Source organism: Larus michahellis, chromosome 8 (genome assembly GCF_964199755.1).
Source record: "Larus michahellis chromosome 8, bLarMic1.1, whole genome shotgun sequence".
Taxonomy (NCBI): domain Eukaryota; kingdom Metazoa; phylum Chordata; class Aves; order Charadriiformes; family Laridae; genus Larus; species Larus michahellis.
In genome coordinates, this window is record NC_133903.1 from 53,312,571 (window position 1) to 53,334,460 (window position 21,890).

The window sequence follows — 21,890 nt, forward strand, 5'->3', positions numbered from 1 at the left end:
CGTGACTATCAGGAGCTTGCAGGTATCATACTTTTAATTGGAGGGTTTTCCTGTAACTGTCTTCAGTTATTCCTTCAGCTGAAGAAATAATGTTGAACTTCTTTTTAAGTGGAAGCCTAGGCATTCATACAGCTTTGTGTATTGTTATGCGTTTCAAGGAAATTTTGCAGAGGGGCAGTTTGCAAAGATAAACTTCTGTTAATTGTTCGTGTGAATTCATGTGCATGCTGTGATGGCAACTGTAGGATTGTAGTGTGGATTTAAAGCTGATTGTTACTGGCTAATCCAGGCAGTTGAGAGCTCCTGAATGTCCCTGCTGTGGAAAAAAGCTTCACTGAAAGCTCACACTTTCTTACATGCTTCAATCATATTTCAGTCATTTTGAAATAGATTCGAAAGCTTTGTTCTTGTGCTCACGGAGCTGTTTGTTTTCTTCCTGTACTTACAATTCAAAAATATTAAATTTAAAATGGTTAATTTTAGAAAGTAGGGCATTCTTCAAGCAAATATTTTTTGATAAGGTTTTCTGTTGACTTTGAGACTGCTCTGACATTGAGCAGCTGACGGGGAACTGAGAGAGCCCACATTATTGATCTGAAATGTGCCTCCATGAACTCTTCATGGGAAACTCCTTTCTTGTGATCAGCCTGTGGTGGGGGAGAGTCTCAGTTCTTCAGGCGGTAAATCACTGTGAAGTGAGCAGGGCAGACTGGATGATCAGAATATTGGGTGTGGAAAATTGTAATTTTTACATAAATGTCAGGTTTTTAAATTGCATTAAAATAAGGACATGATCATGCCTGACCTCTAATATCTGCATTTCTAAAAATATTTTTGTTAGAACTTGAAAGAATCGTGCTGGGAGAAGGCAGGCTACTTCTTTGATCTTCCGGATTTCTTATCATGGAAAGCCACAGGTGTCACTGCAAGGTACGTTAATTATAACGATATGATTTGGTCTTCTACGTCTATTTTCTTATGTGTGTTTCTGCTTTAATTCATTTTGACTGGACATGCTGTTATGTACATCTGTCTGTAATTCAGCCTGCTCCAAAACATCTTGAACCTATCTCCTGCTTCCATTGTGCATTCCTGAACACAGTTGTTCCTGTGAGCAGTGTAATTCACAGATACAGTGTGTTGCTACAACTGTCAGTTAATTTGTCTTGTACTCGATTTTGGAACATAAATATGATTGCTCTAGTTACTGTGAAATATGCTTCTAATAATTCTTTGAAATCTGTTTTTGTTGACAAATTTATTGATTTTTTTTGAGAAGTGGAAGAAAACACTTCTTTGCCATGTGCGAGAGATCTGGTAAAATCTTGTTTAAAATGGTCGCTTCACTGTAAAACATGGCAGCTGTATTGTTCCCCAAAAGCATCCTAGGATACTTGCTGAGCAGTTTAGCAAAACCCTGTCAGAGAATCTCTTTAAAATCTTGATTAAAGTGGCCAGTACAAGTGAAGCACATTTGCAGATAAACAAGTCCTTGTGAAAAGTGGGGTACAGTACTATTTATTTAAAATAAAGTCGTATGGACCAGTTCCATGCCCAGCTCAGTGCTGTTCATAATTATTTCCACTGCAGTTTGTGGAGCTGAATCTGTGCAAAAATTAGTGTAAAATCAAAACTGGTCACAGGACAGTTTCAGTCTCTCTGGAAACTGAAGATACCTCTACATCAGACATGGTTCTTTTTATTTGAGTGCTCTTTTTCTTCCTAGTTAGTCTCCATGATTGACAGCTATTGTTAAATAACTGGTATTATAGAGCAGGAAAGTGCTAGATGATAACTGAAAGATAGTATCTCAGATCCTCCTTCCTGTGGACTTTTAGTCAGACTCTGCTGTATGCTGTATGACTGTGAACCGTGTAACGGAAGAACAACTCCCATCCCAAAGATCTTGCAGTCTAAGCAGTCCTGTCACCTGACCCAACTCTAACGTCAAGAGGATAAATCCCAGGCTCCCAGAGGATGTGCCACGCGAGGTCTCCATCTTGTGAAAGTACTCAAGGCTTTGATTTAGAACTCGCGCCCTTTGGTCAGGGGACTGGATGGAGAAAGGTGACTGCATTGTTCCCATACACTCTGTAAGGGTGTGAGAGATCAAGGGCTCCTCAAATTCAGGTACAGTCATGTGTGAGAAAAGTAGCCACCTGTCCTGAAGAGAACCCTTTTGAGGTAGTTGGGGGATATGATGACCCAGAAAATAAATGTCACTTTATTAGGTTACAGATTCTTGCAATTTGTATACTAATAGAACATTTTCATCTGCTCTTATATGTGCTAAGGGTGTCTTCATTCAACCCTTCTTATTTGGCCAGGGACCCTGTTTGGAATTCAGTTCCAAACACAGTTTTAATTTGGCCTTGTGGCCAGGTGATGACTAATAGATGGGATAAATGTGTGAGCAAATCATGAAATGGTCACCTTGTGCTAATGGTCACCTTGTGCTAATGGCTGAAGAAGATAAAATAGAATACAGCCTAGGTGAGCTTGGAGTCAAATACTATTTGCGATTTATTTTTAAAGGAAGGGAAGCAGTTTCAGAGAGAATGGTGATATATTTGAAAAAGAATTCCTATCTTGCTTGAGCAGAGGGATGTCCAGCATTGATAAACAGAGTTCCTGCTCTTCCCGGAGCCCTCCTTGCTCCATAGCCTGTTCTGTCTTGTTTTGAATAGTGGCAGTCCTACTGTATAAAAGAACTCCTTCTCTCTGCCCCTTCCTCTCTCTGCCCTTCTTAACCTATAACCTAGTGTAGCTTGTGAGAGCAGATGTAGGAGAACAGCAGTGCCTTCCTGCAGATTTAAAAATGTAACTAACTAGTTATTACGACTACTTCTTTAGCTGTTGGGAAATGAATGATTGTATTGAAGTATAGGAGTTACACCAGCTATGCAGCTATCCAAGTTGCAGAATTAATGGATTGCTGCTAACAGCTGATACTGCAGTGGTGGGGAATCTGGATGCAAAAAAAGATAACAGCGTGCTTAGTACAGTAAAGCTTTTTATCATCTTCCTTTTACTTGTTCCTGAAAACTCCCATTTTGTTTTTTCACAAAACTCTTGCTAGAGTTATGCCATGCCTGGTAGTTGCTATTCCAATGTAGTATTTGTTCATCTTCTGCGGCACGTACATGTCAGTGGTTATAATTTCTGTGAAGTCTTTGGGGAAGGGCAGGTGTTTTCTTGGGTGTGTTGTTAGTGCCCAATGCTGTAGGACCCTAATTCCTCCTGGGAACTTCTGTTGCAATAAATATCGCTAATAATAGTGAAAAGGCAAACAGATCTTATGAACTGATGATTGTATTCTTTCATGCCCCTCTAACCTGTACAGGAGTATAGTCTGAATTCCCAAGATTAAAATTTTCAGCCTCCTCTTCAGCCTTTGTATGAAACCAAAATGTATGGCAGGAGGTTTAAAAGGAAGTTAGGAGCTTGGAGTATGGTAACAGAGTTCCTGTCTACTGTCCCTCATGGATGCCTTAATTTAGGGGGCAGTGTTATTTGTGGGTGCGGGGAAGGGAAGAAAAGGATGGGGTAAGAGTAATGCTGTAGACTTAGTGTTGTGGTGCTGTCAGCTGGTGTCCGGCTGTCATGGCTTGCAGTGGCCTTCGGGACTGTCTAAGGTCAGTGAAGCTCAGGTTTTGCTTTGGAAGTAGGACTGAAGAGGGAGGGTACGGTGGTAATGACAGCTCCTTGTTCCTGCCTGGCTTTGGCTTTGTGTTCTTAGCAGTAACTTTCTGGAGGTGAGGCAGAGAATCTCTCTTAAAAAAAAAAAGCTGCTGAAGATAATACTCCAAAGTGCAGTTGACTGAATTTTTACTGACAACTTCATTCCCTTAGAAATGACGTTTTGATTATTCAAAAACTTTTTGATTGTCTCAATTAACATTCTATGGGAGAACGGAATGTTAGGAAAAGAGCTTCTGGACAAAGTCTTCTATTTTGGATAAAATAGTTCCTTGTACATCCTCCTTTGCTGCCTTAATGTGCTCCCCAAAATTAAGCCCATTGTTTTGGCTCTAGTGGAATGTCTTAGGGGGTGACAGAGGAGGAAGGAAAAGACAGGAAAATAAGGACAAGAAATGTCTTGTTGGAATCAAACCTAATTTTTTTTCTTCCTCTGCTCTCCCCTGTGCACACCTGTTTCTTGGGAATTTCCTAGTAGTTTGGTGAACTAAAGTAATTTGTCCTTCATATGCTTATAATACTAGGGAAATGTGAATTTATCAAGTATAATATTTCTCCCTTTGAGCACAAATCCCTACTCACAGGGCAAGACACAGTGCTAGTCATTGTGCATCAGACATAACTTGGCCCTGATAAAAGAAAGATTTAATTTTTTAAATTTATTTTGGTGATGGGGATTTTACCAAAATAAATGCAATTCCAAGGGCACTTTTATAGGAAAGACTTCTGCACACGTTGAAACTATTACTCTTGCTTCTTTGAATTTTTAAGGGGCTCTTTAAAACGTTCTGTATGTATTTAACTTTTAAAAACTATGTGTAGTCTTTTTGGCTTCAGTGAGATTACTCAGTGCACAAAGTTAAGTAGTGTGTGAGATCAGGATTTGATGTATTTGAAAAGCAGTTCCTGATGTGTGTTTCTGAGTATGAAATTGTTTGTCTTTCACCTTTGATTCTGCTGGCTTGAGCTGCCTTGTAGCCATGTTTTATCCAGTGGACGTATGATAAACAGTAGATACTTACCTGAAAGGTGGAGGCTCAAACATGTTCTGAGGCTGTCTTTGAGAGCGCTATATATCGCACCAAACAGCATCCAGCCATCAATTGCAAAGGATAAGTTCCAAATCATTGATTCCCATTGTTCTTAAAAGACTGCTGCCTGTGATAGTTCATATTAAAAATATTTATTTTTTTATTATTTCTCCTTTGACTTGATGAAAGACCATTGAACTGTTCTGCATGATTCATACAGATGACTACTCTGCATTAAAAAATGTTACTGACAGCTCTTTAGTTAAAAAATTTAGAACTTTGGAACTTCCCTTCTCCTGCCCCTCCAAGGCTGTGACAACGAGTATTGGGTTTGCCACTCAAATACTCAGTTGTCTTATTTCAGAAATACTGTTGTGGAGAGGAAGAGGGCTGTTTTTTCACAGACACGTTAGCAATACTTCTCAGAGGCTCAGCACTTTTACTCCTGGCGAGTGTGACTCACTCTCTTCCACCCACCATCTTTAACCTCTCATAACTTTTCCTTTATATGGTATTTTGGATAAAGCTATCTTAATAAAATCTAAATGCCAATCTGCTTTAGTTACAGGTTACTGTATTATGGATGGAGAATTCTTATCAGAGATGCACATCTGCAATTTTACTGTATTTCTGAAGTCCTTTTTCTGAAGGATTATATTGCAGATAAGAATATGGCTGAGCTGTTAAATTGGGTAGAATTCACACACAAATTTCTCAAAGTTCGTGTGTATTTAGATCCAGTGTTCTGTTTCAGGGCCACTTTCAAGCATAAGCAACTCAGTCATTGGAAAATTAGCTATTCTTTGCTGGATTTACATGGTTTAAGATGAGCTGTAACCAAAGAGAGATTAAACCTGTGGAGGAAGATCTGGAAACATAAGGAAGAATGTCAGGCTGACATTACTGAGGTAGAGAGTGTTCAACATCATGCTGTAAGTCACCTCCCAAAATTACCAAAAAGAGTTGGAACAAACTGAATATTTGTGCAGAATAATTTTTTAATTATATTTTATATTATTACACTCTAGATATTTCCATAGTTGGGGAAAGTAATGTGTTATCTAGTAGAGACTTCATCTCATATATGAGTGTTGACCCAAATAATGTTCTTGTGGAAATAGTTGTCCAGTCAGTCTTCAACTGCTAGCCATCATGACAGGGAAAATGGTGTTACAGAGATGTTTCATATACTTTTGGGGGATCTTTTGTAAATGATCTCCTTCCAGTAGATCTTGGGATCATGAGATTCTTCAGATAAAATCAGTTTTATAAGAAAGAAATTCATACTGTTATGGTAATTATAGGCAGTAAAGTGAAAGACAAGTGTTTGTAGTTCTTAAAAAAAACATTTCTGGGAACCACATAACTAATATTGGGCCCTGTCTGTGTGAGAGGGAGTGATATATTTTAATATACAGTATATTTTCAACAGGAAAATACCCTGACAAATTTTTTTCTTTCATTTATGAGAGCTAGTTCCTTGGCTTGTGCACGTTTAAATAGCTGACTCTTTATGTTAAGCAGCGATTACGTCCTTAAGGTTTATTTGTAACCTGTTCCCACTTCCTTATCATTAGGGCTAGAGATGGCTCTGTTACAGATTTAAATCCAGAGAACTCCACTGATATTACCGGGGTTGATGAAGAATATGCTGGGAGAAACAGAAGTAGAGTCCGGTCCATTGCTGAATTGCAGTGATGAAAGTTTGTAATAAAACATTAAAGCTAGGAAGGTGCTTTTGAATCCAAGGATCTATATTCAAGTCTCTGCTCTGTTATGTGAGTTGAAGAAGTGGAGAAGTGAATTAAATCTACATCTTTGGAGGTGTTTAGGCAGCTGAATACCTTTAAGGATTTGATTCTTGTTCATCCCTGTATTTGTTCTTCATCTGTTAAACCGATACATACATATACTCTTACGAGGTTGCTTACTTTTACTGCTCTGAGGTATTTCATCACTGTGGTTAGTGGAGTCCTCACCAAATATTTTATCCAGATAGGCTGGAAACTTTGAAAAGAGAGAGAGTTTGGAAGAGGAGCTTATGTTTAGAGTCACTGTTGAAAAAACAAACTGGTGTGAGTTAAATGATTATCTGAAGGATGCCTGTGTCTTTTTAAAGGATTGGGCAATCCTGGTTAGTGAGATGTGGTAACTGGAGCAGCACAGACACCAGATTCTTGGGGCCAGCTGCCCTTCCCTTCCTTCCTAGCCTTGCCATGACTAATGTATAGCCTTTGGCTGGGACTCTGGCTCTTGGCTTCTTCTTGTTTATATTTTGTGCCTGCTTCAAAAGGTGCCTGGTCTAAAAATTAGGTCTCTCTCTGTAAAGAAAGGGGCTAGGGAATGTTTCAGAAAGCTTTCCTGGTTAGCACGGCAGCCCATGTGGCAGTGACAGTATCCTGAATTGCACTCGGGTTTTGTGTCCTGTTTATGAAATGAAACCCAAGACTTCAGGCTTGCAGACTTGTTTGGAGAAGTCTCTGGAGAAGGGAGAATTATCTTGAAGGGCTGGTTGTGAAGGGAGGGATGGTGTTTTTGTGGATTGGACAAACAAAGTACCATGAATTTCTTGTCACGGAGCCAAAAGCAAGTGTCCCTGTGACGGTGTCTTTGCCAAATGAGAGAATTCCACTTCTATCAGGCTTTTAATAAATTCAAAACATGTTCTTTGGAGACTGGTGACACACAGCCTGATCCGGTGTAAGAAAATAGGAAACCTATAGCTGTAAAAGTTATCAGGACTCTGAAGGGCAGGTGCAATGTGGGCCATTACTGTTAGGTTTTATTTTTTTTTTATTTAAAACCGACATGTCCTTGAGTCTACAGGGTAATCTGAAAGAGTTCTGTGTGCTAAATAAGAAAATTGTTAGCAGGTCTCGTTAATGCTAGCCAGGAAGCACACAGGCAAACAGGAAGCTTTAGCTATTGTTATTGTACAAATGCCCTTTACAAAATATTAGCAAAAGAAGCTTAATGTGTTTTCCACAAGAACAGGAGCCCTTCATAGTGTCTAACTGTGTCTGCACAGTGAAGAAAACCTGCATTGTCCCTTTCCCACAGCTTTGACATACATTGAGACATTGCATTTCAGGGACTTGCATTCAGATTTTCAAATATTTACTACTTTGATTTTTTTTTTTAAAGATGTTAGGATTGTTAATTAGCTGTGACAGTTATCTCGCCCTTAGTTTTCTATTGTGTTCATTTGCTGCTAAAAAAAAAAAAAAAGAGTCAGCTCGGTCAGTATAGAAAAGGATTGGGGGCAGGCGCGGTAGTAGATGTATTACTGGCAACTTGCCACAGAGACAGTGAACTCTGAGCCAACCATGAAGTCATTTTGAACTCAGGGAGTCTCACTAATCCAAGGCAATGTGTCTTAATTTGACAAAGCAAAGGCTGCTTGATAAGCAACCCCCGCTAGAAATGCTGTTAAACAGGGGTGTTTGTAAGTTTAGATTGTGGACGAGAAATGTGGTGATATGAAAGGAATCATCTTGTTTTCAGGTTCTTACTCCCCCAAGCCCAAAGGCAGGCTTGGCTCTGTTCTCCCCTGCAGTTCGGGCTGTGCAGTGGCTTGATGTGAAATTTGAGAAACATATGTAGTTTTCTATTTCAGGAAAATGATCTCAGGGATTGAATGTGTGTTTTGTTGGCTGTTAAGCTCTGATCTTGCCTAGTGTGGTAGTTTGAGAGTGTGTGTATATGCGAGTGTGTGTGTGTGTCTCTGTGATGGTTAAGACATTCTCCAGTGCTTTAAAAAAAAATAAAATAATCAGGGTTCATATATTCATTGCTGTTAAATGTCTTATTTCTTCAGTCTCAAAATGCAACATCCTACATCATAAGAAGCCTCTTAAATAAATATACTATGTGTATGTACATCAGAAAATGTTTCTGTCTTTTATTTTTCCATAATAGTCATTAACATTTACTTGAGCTGATGAGTGGTACACATACAACGTTTTCCATCGAAGCAAAGGAGCTGTGTTTAAACAACCCTTTCATTGTTGATCCTGTGCAGAAGCAATATATATATGAACACTGTAATTATTAGCTTCTCAGAGGGTCAGATAATAATCTCCCTTAATAAAGTTTGGAAAGAGATGGCTAGGAGTCTTTGAGATCCAGCTTGCTGACGTGCTAGCTAATGGTGGAACTGGGTAACTGTGCTTAACTGAAGCTGGAGTGGGGGAGGAGGAGTATCGAAGGAGGTTGCGGTGTTATGGTCTTAAATTCTGAGGAAAGACAAGGCAGAAACCACAGAGGAGCTTGTCTTTCAGTTCTCGTAATCTCATTTTTTTTCCCAATCATCTCAGTTCTCTTCAGATACAGGCTGGCTGCTCAGGATGTGTATGTTTCTTTTGCATTAGTTTCGGTGAACACCGTCAGGGATCAGACCTTCATGGCACAAGGCACGTTATAAACAATCTGCCATCTTCTTGGAACTCTTCCTTACGTGAAACACCAGGGAAAGCCCCATGCAAAGCCCTTGTCCTTTGTGAGATTGGGTCTCTGTTCAGCAAGAGCTGGGTAACAATTGCTTTCTTGCATAAATTTGAACCAGATAAGAAAATAGCCAAGTTTATGAACTCCTGGGTCATTTACAGCCCCAGCAGTGTTTCAGTGCGCACATATATAATGCATGTATTCACAGTAAATTCTTAAAACCCGCCCCCTGAAAACAATAACATTCCAGGAGTGTTCTCATCCAGTGAAGGAAAAGAAAGCTATGTAGCGTGAAGTCTGTGCATTGTATGTGTACAGATAGTGCTTAAAAATATTAAAACTCACTTAAATTTATTATTCCATAAGGGGCTCTTTTTTTAAAAAAAAAAAAACCAAAACACTTTACGCTTCTGTCATATCTTGCATATGAGAGAGTCTTAATAAATTCAGCCTTAAAATGCTGCTCTTAAGTAAGAAGGTGGCATTATTATTTTATAGATGGGAAAATAGCTGTATAATTTGAAGGGTGACATTTTTCTACGTGTTCAGCTGGGTGTCCAGCTTTCTGTCTAACTTGCAGTGAGAATTAAGTGTCCTGTTCCGTAGGCATTTTCACAGATCACACTATAAATTATTTATTCTGGACAGTTCTTCCTCCAGAGTTCCCAAACAACTGCTTTTCACCAGTAGAATGTTCCTCCTCTCCCTTTCACTGTAATACATGGTTATAACAACAGTCTTGGCCTGGAAGGCAGTTTACTTACACGTTTGCTTTATTTTTGTTGGCTGGCTATCTAAATCTGTTTAATGTCAGTAACTTTCACTGGAAATTCTTATCGTGCTTTAGGATGACACTGATGGTGTCAGGGTTGATTTACATTATCTCTTTAAAGTAGCATTAGCTTACATAGGACTTTTTCTCTTATTTGTTTTAGCATTTGTATTATCCAGAGAGGAGCCTTTTAACTGTGAAATGTAAATACCCTGACAACGCAGACTTCAAAAGAAAATGATTCTTTGTCCATGGCAGTGATACCTATTTTGCCAACACTGTAACCTTTAAGATAGTGTACTTTTATGCTTGACCTGTCATCTGTCTACAAAAATAATCTTAGATCAACGATAAAGTGCTTTCAAGAATGTGTCTAAAGAAAGCAGACGTTTCTACATATGTGTTCTGTCATTTCTTCATTGTGGTAGACCATCTGCTGCTTCAACTATAACTAAGATCTGGTTATTGATTTGGTGTAAGTGCCTGGCTATGCCTTCTACTTACATTGAGACAGTGAACACTTTTACTGTAGCTTGCAAATTGATGTTGCCAGATAGTGGGCCCGATATATAAATATATAATGTGTTATATGAAATCACCAAGGATTTGGTTTTTCCTTCCTCTGTTCTTTATTCCAGTGCCATTCCATTAAGTTGCTCATTAGATGAAAGGTGGTAATTTAGTCTTCAGTGGATGAAATGTATATGTACTTATGGAATCAAAGACATTCCAAGAAAGGTTGTTTATTTTCTTACTACCTTCTTTAATTAAATATCAATGGTAGGATTCTGCCTGCCTGACTTGAGAGAAACAGATGAAGCAATAATGATTGCAGTGTGATACAGCAAAGATGACTGAAGTTACGCTTATAGGTCGTCAGACCCTACATGCATAGGAAGCTTAATTCTCTTGTGGATAGGACAGTTGAAATTTCAGATTCCACCCTGGCTGTTACTTTAATTTTAAAGCTAAGGGGAAGTTCTATATTTAATATTTTACTATTAGCTGGCTTCAGATAGTATCCGAATTTTATATATTTGGTTCAGAGTGCTTACGCTCCGCTTTAAAGTGCCCCTGGAGCTGCTAATCTAAGTTAAAACCCGTGCTCGTCCACTTTATTTTAGTTCAAGTCTCTATCTCAGATTTGTCTGCCTGACTTAAAAGCTTGCTGGTGTTCTGCAGTACAGATGTATCCTTGGACTCTCCTGAGTGGGGATCTGGAAACAGTAAGCATTCCTCAGAGAGCCTGTCCCCATGTTACCCGATGGTCTGCAGGCAGCTCATAGCCCGGGCTCCACGTGCCAGTGTCTGTTAGAATAGAAGGGAGACTGTGGAAGGTGGCCAAGCAATTGCCTCTGGTACCCACACACAAGGAATTTTTCTTGTGGGAAAGAAAGCAGGAAAGCCCTTCATAATGCAGAAGCTGATCAGGAAAAACTTACCTGAGGATGTGCAAAGAGCGATATGCCTGTTAGATTCAAAACCCTCCCTACCCCCAAAACCCACTTGCATTTGTTCATGTGTAGTACATGTTGTTAGCATGAAGGAAATAACTCCAACTTTCATTAACTGCAGTTTGAATCTTCAGTTTTGAAACTTAAAACTTTGAAAAATACCCTTCTCTCCTTCCAATCTCATTTTCCAAGGTGAATTCTTTCTTCTGAGAGATGAGGCTGGTTCTGCACAATAAAGTGGTTTTATATTTAATTAAAAGTGATGAGAGGGGGAGAACATGCCACAAAATACACAGAAAACTATTTTCCTGTAGTTTCCATCTTCTTAGATTCCCTCCATGAAACTGTACTTGGGAGTTTCTCATGCTGGTGTGTTGTTGTATATAAAATACCTAATACAGGCTTTTTTTGAGAAAAAGCAATATTATGATATAATTTTACTTTCAAGAAAAAAATCGAGTGTGCTTCCTGTCTTAATGGAAAAAGTAGGTGTGATGTTGTTCTTAGTTCCCTGAGCACAGCATCTGTATGCAAGGGTAATGCTGCATCGTGCTTTCATCTCCCTGTAAAGATGGGAAAACGGGGAATGTGTGAGACCATGATACACTGTTGACATGTCTTCTTCATATTTGTGCAGTCCCCCGCTGTTCTTGCCCTTCCTGCTTCCAAGCCCCCAAGCTCTGCAGGCATACATATGCAGTGTGGATTTGGAAAGAGCCGTTGATGTAGTCTCCTTCCTGAACAGTATCTTTCATATGTCACATTGGGTAATGCTTGCCCATGATTTATATAATTTGAATGTGTATCTCAAAGACAAATCAGAGTTCTTTAGTGTTCACCATACCTCATTCTGTGGTACCTATCATACCAGTAGCACCAGGTATGAATATAACAGGAGAGCTCTCTGGAGGGATTCTAGTTTATTTTGGACTTCCTGGTTTTGTATACTTTGTCCTGGAGCAACTCTTCATTTTGTGTATAAGGACAGTTCATAAACGGATGTTGAATCTCAACATGGTGCCTGAAATTTCCTGCTATTTTTGACCTGCCTGTAGCAACACAGACAATCCTTATTTACACGGGTTAGCTCCACTGGTAATCCATCTACCTAAATTTCCTGTTAACTCTTTCTTTTTCAGGTTATGTCTCTTTAAATGTGGATCGACGGAAAGTTATAGCTACTAAAAGTGTTAAGAGTCAAGAGATTACTAATTGCCTCACCTATCAAGAGAGATATTAATTAATTACTTAAAGTAGATGCTCATTTGCTTTGGCACAAACAGAATAATAGGGAGAGAAAGCAGGAGGGAGAGGAAAAAGAACGTCGTCCAAAATGACATAGCAGAAATAACCTTCTCACTGTGATACCTGCTGTGCTGATGGAAATCACTTCAGGCTGATTCTGAGGCTTCATCCGCTATCTCGTTTACTTGTTGGTTTATCTGAAAGGACCTCTGTTTGTGTGTGTGTATGCACACATGTGTGCATAAAATAGGGAATACAGTTTTACCTTATTAAATTTGAAACTCTGCTTGGAGGAATATTGCTCAAGAAAACCACATCAGGCCAAGCTTTTGAAAAGGCAGACTGGTTTAGGGAAAGCATTTTAATATATTGAAGCCTCAAGCCATCTACCTCTCTGCTCCTGAGACCTCTACCTGAAAACTTCCAGGGCTGAATAATTTAAGGTTTGGGGTTTTTTAATCTTTCTGCAAGAAATACTAGTCTGATGTTTTATTTTCTTAAAGTCTGAACTCCACATAACTTTTTTTCAGAACTGTTTATCCTCACTCCAGACATGAACCTTGGAAAGGTGGCAGAAAAAACAAACAGCTGCTGTGTTTTTGGGCAGTCTGCATTCCTTTAAACTCTCTGAGATCAGACTTGTGCTGAGATTTTCAAATTATTTGTCCTAGGGCTTAAGTGCTTTCACTCCTGCTTAAAAGTCAGTGAGTTTGCCATACCGGTGCTTGTGAGAGCTGTCATGCAGAGCCTTAATGATTCAAGAACTATGAATATATGATGTGTTCTTAGGGCTTTTTATTATTGTTTCGTTCCAATTTCACTTACCTCCCTAATCATCTTTCCATTTTTGGACTCCAGTCTTTTTTTAACTTCAGCATTTTGCTTAAGATATTCGAGGGAATTTTGTTTTCATTTTGGTTTTAGGGTAAATTTGATGCATATAAAAATGTTATTAATGGACCAAGGTGGAGGTAATAAAAAAGACTGTCACATTCCCAAGGCTCAGAATCGGAAATTATCTTCTCCAAGCTTGGGTTTCTTTCTTTCACAAGTAGAGGATGGGAAGAAGAGCCATCGGTCCTGTGGCAGTGTTCTGTGCCCTCTTTATAAGGTCTCCAAAAGCTCTCTGTGGAGCTTGATGTAAGAAGTGGAAGAGTCAGGACAATGCAGGCTTGTGCGGTGAACTTCTGAAAGAGTATTTAGTGGTTGGGGCCTTCATGTGGGTTTCACTGTCAGAGAGACGTGAAGGTGCTGCTTCTACTCACGCCTTATAAGAAGCCTAAATACCTAGCATTTCTTGCAGTTCCCTCGCTTTCCAATATGTGGAACATCCCTGAGGAAAGAGATTGGTTGTACCAGATCGCTATTTTTGTGATACGGGTTAAATATATTGGGCAGGATGCTGAGACCAAACGTGTGTTTACTAGCAACTAGAGTTAATGGAAAAACAAAGCAGTCAATCCAATTCTGAAGGGCTTTTCAGTTAACCATGTTCATTCTTTTCTTTGGGCCTTTTTCCAGCAAAGCACTTAGGCACGTGCTTAAAGTTAAAGCATGTGCTTAAGTGCTTTGCTGGTCTGGGTCCTTTATTTGCTCTCCAAGCATGTTGGTATGAACAGGCTGTTGGTTGTATGAATGTTTGGGGAACTTTTCTTCTTACACTGTTCATTTTTCTCCTCTGAACTTTTTGTCCACTTATGGCCCCGAAAAGATACTTTGTGATTTCAGTATAACACAGATAACAATTCATAAACAGTTTGTAGGTTAGTGATTGAGATCAATTGGCACCGATTGTGCAGAAATTGTGTATTTGGAAAAATCAAGGTCAGTCCACGCAGAGAAGTTTTCATCTGATGTCTTGCTCCAGCCGAGTAACCTGACTGGCAGCACTTGTCTTATGACAGGATTTTCAGACAATTAAGGTACTGTGGATTTAGTCCATGGTATGACATGTTATTCCTTCTTCCAGAAAATTCTCTCTAATTATTTACTGCCTTTTAGATAGCACTTGCTGTTATTTTTTGATCTGGATGTAGATTTGTTTGTTTGTTTGTTTGTTTCTGTTTTTCATTACTGCAGTCCAGAGTTGCATATTTCTGATTACTGCAGGACAGCAGGTCTTGCACTGTCCCTCCTCCTCATTCTCATACCATCCATGGCAAGTCAGGACAGGAGAACTCAGTTAAATTGAGACCTTAGGATTTCTTCCTGCATCTTGCAGCAGTGAAAGTTGGCCTTTCACCTGTAGGACCATCTTAGAACATCAGGGAGTTAATTTTCTTTGTGCTTTTCTTTGTCAAGGTGCAAACCACTTTACACTAGGGAAAATGGCTTAATTGTGCGGAATGCACAGCCTGATATTGCTGACTTAATTGCTGGAGTTAGTAAGGACTACTATATAGAATAAGTCAAGCACAATCCTGCAGTTGCTTATGCAAACAAGTGACTTACATAAATGCTCGAGTTGACGTCAAAGACACTAGTTGTTTAGGTCAGGTTACTCACACCTAACTCTTTGTAGGACCAAGCTCATAGATAAATAGTAGTTTGCAAAATTACATTTAAAAAAAAAAAAAGTTCTTAATTCCTCTTACATAAAAATGTACAGGGTGTCCATGAAGAGTGACCTTTTTAATTCCACCACTTAATTTGGTAAAACATACAAATGTGGAAATTCTTGCACTTTTTTTGTAGTTTAAAAATATAAAGCATTAAAGAGGGAATAAAGCATTCTTTATTTTTCAGGCAGCTAACATAGGGATTTTAAATGGACTTTTAGTCTGTTCTTCTCTGTGCTTGCAGCATTTACAAGTGTATTTTCTGCAAGTATTGCAGTATAGTTCAAGTATCAAGAAAGGGAAATATTTTAGTGTTGTTAGAACTGCATGAAAGGGTTCGTTAGAGTTTAGAGTAGTGGTAAACTCCACCCTTCTGGTTCAACCGTCACCTTTCACAGTGTTTAGTGTAAGGCAAGCTCGGGCATTACCCAGTTTACCTGGGAGGGTTAGCTCTGTCTCTGAGAGAGCTGCCGATGTTCATTCCCAGATGAAGTTGTTTTTAAGATTTAAATGAATGTAGAAACCATTGATGTCCACCTTCCTTGTGTAACAGGCTAAAGCAACTGAAATTAGGAGAGTAACGTCTTTCTTTTAGCCACTCTTCCAAGAACACATGGGTTGATCTGATTAATTGTTATAACAAGTCAAAGTGGAGGTTCATTTTGTCCAGTCCCTTCTCTTTTACAGTGGCAGCGGTATTTCTTTCAGAGGGAAAAAAGGAGAGAGGAATCATAAAATTGACAACATGTTAACTTCCTTTTGGGGATAGTTCTTTTAAATCATGCTCAGTTAATGAGGGTTTATGTTCTCTTAGATTATTTCTCTCTATTATTATGTGTGGAGCCAGTCTAGATATCCATATAATGTAGTCTTCTTTTTTTTTCTGTTAAGGTTTTGGTCCTAGCAATACCTATACCTTTTTTCAATTGCATAATGATTGCTTGTTCTGTTTGAGTAAATGTATTGCTGTATTCTGAGGAATAATGACACCTGATTTATCTGTTCTGTACCCTTCCGTATTTTCTATATTCTCCCATTCCTCTCCCTACTGATGTAAATAAGCTGTTTTTTTCATTCTTACTTTAAGGAAATTTATGTATACTTTTACTCTCTTCTGTTACCCGTTTCAGAACACCTTGTGGTTCTGCTTGTTGGAGTTTTCTTTGGTTTGCGAAATCACACAGCTATCCAAATAATACTGTTGATCTCCTTGCTTTTTTGAGATTTGCTCAAAAATTTACCCTCCTTTTTACATGAATACAATTGCAAAGGACTGTACACTCAAATAATTATTATTATTATTAAATATACTATAGAATTAGGTGCATTGATACTGTCATTTAAAAGATTGCAATACAAGCATACAGTACAGCATGTGATGTATGTGGAATGAGCCATCTTGCTTTTCCTTTGATTTAAATGCCTTACCTTAAAATCTAACCATCAAAAATGTTTTTAAAAGCTGGTACTAATGACTGTAAATTTTGACCAAATATATCCAGTATTTAGGAATGACTCATGATTTTAAGAGTATACGTTGAATGAACTGATTCTTGTGACGGGAGGTAATGACACACTCCCTTGCCCGTGTAGGAATCTCCAACGTGCATCTTCGATTCAGGTGCAGGTGGTAGCCGAATCCTGTCATCCTACCTTGAGCAAGACTCGAAGGAGGTTTGCCTGAGTAAAGGAGGGCTCAATATTGGAGTTTATCATGTGAAATCGGATCAGTCTGCATCAAAAAGTAGTTATTAAAACTTTCTTTTATTGCAGTACTCTTGCCAGTTTCTCTACTTCTGGTTTCACTTAGGCTTTGTCTGGCCACAAGTGCACGACAGCCTAGGTGCCAGTTCAGCATAGTCTGACTAAGCTGGTAAAAACTCCAGTTAACTCTATTGACATTTGTTCAGGACTTTATACTTGCACATATGTTCAAGTACTGTGCTAAATTAGCCTCCCAACAGTTGTGACGTTACGAATAGATACATTATTAGTAAAATGTGTCTTCATAGTGAACTTGCGAAGGGATTTCTGGACTAATAGTTCTCTCTCTCAAAATACCAATGTTAGGGTTGTAAGGGTGTTTTTTTTCCTCACCAATCTAATTCTACTCAATTATATGAAAACGGCATAAACCACATCATCAAGTGTGGCATTGCTCGTGTGGAGTTTTGCTGTACTGGTCAGTGTCAGTGTCCCAATGGCTCCTGGCCAGACACTGCCCTCAGCATCATGCCATGCTTTCTAAACCACTGGAAAAGTCCACAGTACTTCCTAAGTCTTTGTGCTCCCTATACTTGGATGTTGGTGCTGCATGTCCCATGTTTACTTTTCACACAGTAGAAGGATGAAGTGTCATGGAGCTAATAACTGCAGTCTTCCGATAGCCTGCTGATGCCAGTCCTGTGGAATAATAAAGGCTATTATCATATAGCTAAGAGATGCGAGGATACATGTGGCCGTGTGATGGCCAGTGGCTAAAGCACCGACTGGTACTGACAGATGCGTTAGGTGATGCACATGTGGATTTGTGCAGTGGTGTGCTGCTGGTATCGTACTGGGAGAAATTTATGTTGCTGAAGGGAGTAATCTCACTCTATCAAAAGCCGTATGGCGGTGAAAGGGCTTGCCTGAAACCTGACTTCCATTTCTGTTTTCTCAGTTACTTGTAGTCTTTGCTTAATCTTTTGACTAACTTCATTGAGTGTTTGGTGTAGCCTTGAACTATGATAAATTTGCTCAAGGTTAGGCTTCCAGGGGAAAGCTGTACACTGGCTCTCTATACTGATACTTCCAGTTTTAATTGTGTAATAGTTTTAACTGCCTGAAGAAGGTAACAGGAGAAGATAGGTTTTTTTTAAATACAAGCTCTTAATTGAAATAGATATTTGACTTCCTCTTTTAGAGTGATTGGCTTGAAATACTGAGCTTGAAAGGGTATATTTTTCTGAATAAATTGAACTGTAACACTGCTGATGTTGCATAATGGCAGGAGGTATGTCCAGAGGGCAGGCTGCCGGACTGGAGCAGCTAGATGCGTGGGCTTTATTTCCAGTTTTGCTTTTCATTTGCCTTGCCATTTTTTGATGATTTTTATAACCTCTCCTCTGCTTTTTAAGCTTTTAAAACTTACAGTGGCAAAGAGGCTCAATTTTATATATGTGCACGCTTCTTGTTACTCTCGTATTTAAAGATTTAGACTGTAGCTGTGCATAGGAAGATTTTTCGTATGTTCAGCGTCATAGTGCCTGAATGGTGGGTCTCTAAACTGAGTTTCTGGAGTTCAAGATTCAATTCAGGGGTCTGAATGAGGTTTACTCTTTGACCCTTGGCCAAGTCACTCAATTTTTTTTGCCTCTGTTTGCCATCTTTTAAGGGAATGGATTAATATTTCCAATTCCACATGCTATGTCTGATTTGTCTAGACAATACATTTTTGTGTCTAGGACTGTGTCTCATTATGTGTTTTTCAACAATGCTGAAGACAATGGGCTTGAATCTTGGTTGGGTGTCTGTAATATAATACCGAATGAAGTTAATAAAAAAGCAAACAGTCTGCTGACTGTTTGCTTCCCCTTGCCTCATGACATGGTGAGGCGTATGTGGGCGGATAAAATATTCTTATTTTGTGCTTTCTGGTCCAACTCAACATGTTTAGCTAAATGGATCCCTGGTATGAATCCACTGAAATCACTGGATGTACACAGGGGATTAATCTGACTGGATATGTTGCATTTGAGATGGGTGTTTCCCTTCAGGTCTGATGACATAACTTCTTCTAGGAATACTGAATTTAACAGTCTAAGTCTTTAAATCTTTTGATGGTGTGCTCCTAAAGAGAAACATATTTAAAAAAAAAATTGTACGCTGTTACAAATAGCAAACATAATCTCATTTTAGTTGGTGTGATTTACCTTTTTTTTTGTACGTCTTTTTTGACATTTGCAGTGTTTAATGTATTTATTTGTGTTTTTTAAAAAACAGGTTTAAATAGATTATAGCAAACAATTACAGACAGGTACATTCTCCCAAGCCAAAGTGAATTTCCGTACGTGTATATAAATATGTGTGTGTGTATTTATGAAAAAGTAAAACATGTCAGTTTTATTCCAAGATTTATTTGTCAAATGCATACTTTCACATCTCTGTCAAGATGTACAAATGTCACATTCTTAATGTACAGCATTTTATTTATGGGGGTTGATCCTTAGAGTCTGAGTGTCACAGAAGTGGTTTTCCCAACAGCCTGTCATTAAGTTTGAGGTATATCCGTATAATACAACATCAGTCTCATACCTCTTCTGGAGTACAGGAAACATCTACACTTTACACTTCTCAAGAGATTTCTGTGCTTATTGTGGTGGTAATTGGAGATCATTCTTAACTCTGGTTGGGGTGGTCAGTATGTTGATATCAGAGTTTAAAGCACTTTGCTGCTTTGAAACCTTGTGCTGCTATGTAGTCTTTGAAAATGATCTTATTGTTCTTTTTTTTTTTTTCTTTTCTTTTCCTTTCAAAGTGGCACCCACGGCTTAAATATAACATGGAATCTTGTCAGGGAGTGGCTGTAATCAGAGGAGATTAATTATAGATGTGGGTGTAGAAAATTGCAAATGTGAATTGTATTTTTCATACAATAAAATCTATCCCTTTAAGTAAGAAACATATTTGGTTAGAAAAATCTGTAATTTAAAAAGCCAGCCAAAAACCTCCTAAGTGTTACAGCATGAACACCAAATATTTGAGCGAGGTTTGAGTTAATTACTCCTTTTCTCCCTTTACAGAAATAATTTTAAGTTTTTGATTTACCAATTGAAAGACTTTCCTGCTCACTGATTGTTGCTGAGGTCACGCGTGGTGGTGTGTGTTCAGAAGAGTCGAATCCTGCTTCTACATGCTGTATCCTGACAAAAGGCCTAAAAGCCCATGGTAATATGTCTGCCTTGAAATTCCTCCTCTTGGTGAGGTCCTGGAAATAATCTGCAAGGAAACCATGTTATGGTTGTACAAGAAATTGTTTACTTGTATTTTCTTCCCAGATATTGTTGAGAATTTATACAATACTGAAATGGTGCTGGCCAGCAAGTGTGCATGGAGACAATATCTGTGACACATGCCTAGCCAGTGCTTTTGTTCACATGGTGCAGCCTTTGCCAGAGTTGGAGCTCCTGCCTACTGCATGTGGAAACCAGTCATGGCCATATCTGGCTGTCTGGCCTGCCTCGGGACAGCTGCCCTTTGAGGCAGAGGGACCATTTTTGTGCTTGGATCTGTAGCATGGGTTTCCCTGAGCAGTGGTGAAGTCTGATCTCATACCTCACAGGTTTGAAAGAGAAACTCTCCATTTCACCTTATTACCCCTTACAGCCCCCTGCGTTTCCTTGTCTGACAAATAAGTTTTGAAGCACTGGTGTAATGGCTACGTCTGTTGGTCAGAGATTTGATGGACGCCAGTCCCTCAAGGGCTGTGATGTAGCTCCAGTTCCCCAAGAGCCGTCCTCTTACCTAAAGGAGTACATTGCTCTTTCATGGACTGTGCTTTGGCAGGGAGATTTACGGTAGAGCAAGGGAGAACTGTTTTACTTCTTTAAAAAAAATCCATGTCGCCAGTCCAGTGAGACTTCTGACTTTCCAGATTTGAGGTCAGCAGAGCTGCTGAATACAAGCCCACAGATTTTTAACCCAAAATTTAGTCTTGACTGTGAAGGAGTCTTTTAGGACCCTACAAGTTGACTGAGTCAGCAGTGTGCAGAAAAAAAATGGAGGGAATGGTGTATCTTGAAATGCAAACAAATACTTTAAACACTGATTTTAAAGAAAATCTGTGAAATCTTTAGGCCAAATGTATTACTTCAATTTTTTTTTTTTTTTTTTTTTGCAACAAAAAAAATTTGGCTTGAAAGGGTTTGGAAAGGTCAATATCAGTATCACTAGCTTCAGTGTATCCAGTTTATAGGTCATCAGCTGTTCGCTGTTCTTTGGGTTAGTGACTTTGTGGATTTGGTATCTTCTACCAAACCTCCACGCTTGTAGTAAAAAGAAATCTTTTCTACTAAAACTTTATATTTTGAAGCTCAAGAGGTATTTTCTGAGATTCATTTTTCCTCATGGTGAATTCGATACTGAAGATGTTTAAAAAGAGATAATGAAGACTTCCAAACAAAACAACAAAAAAGGAAGATCCAAATAATTTTTGGAACATTAACTCTTGAAGGCTGAGATCTGGACTTTAATCCTATTTCACCTGTGAAAGTTGACAAAATTGCCATTGACCTTAATGTTAACAAATACTGGCTTTTCATTGCATCATGGAGAAGGAAGGAAATTCAGCCTGGAGTTTTAGATCCGTAATTATATATATTATAAGTGGGTTTTTTTCTGTGCAATTTTAATGAAGGTTTTGAATTGGAGAGGAAGCTTTGATTTTGCTGTGATATTTAACTCCTTTAAAAAATCTAAATGGCAGTTAGACTGCTCTTTATTATTTATGACAAATATAAATGTTATGCAGAGCATAGAAAGGATGAAGCTAGCAGAATTGCTAACGCTGATTACTGTTATTTCCTTGCTACCTTTATTGGCCGGGTTTAAGTCCTCAGACATGCAAAGACTGAAAGTCGAGGCCTCTGAGTGCAACTGGTGTGTGTCTGCTAGTTGTCCCAAACAGGCTTCCCCACCTGTCTTT

The 21,890-nt window shown here is 38.8% G+C and overlaps 1 protein-coding gene across 28 annotated transcripts in view; it reads left to right on the forward strand.

Annotated features, from left to right (window-relative positions):
* FGGY (FGGY carbohydrate kinase domain containing) overlaps window positions 1-21,890 on the forward strand; it is a 327,883-nt gene that overhangs the window by 208,192 nt on the left and 97,801 nt on the right. For 27 of the 28 annotated variants that reach the window (XR_012588585.1, XR_012588583.1, XR_012588584.1 and 24 more), the window contains one exon: window positions 842-930. Coding sequence is in view for 25 of the 28 variants with exons in the window: in XM_074596631.1 (XP_074452732.1) it covers window positions 842-930 (89 nt within the window). In the remaining 3 variants the exon portion in view is untranslated. Of the gene's footprint in view, window positions 1-841; window positions 931-19,989; window positions 20,135-21,890 lie in introns of those variants that run through there. The other variant, XM_074596639.1, reaches the window with a different exon arrangement.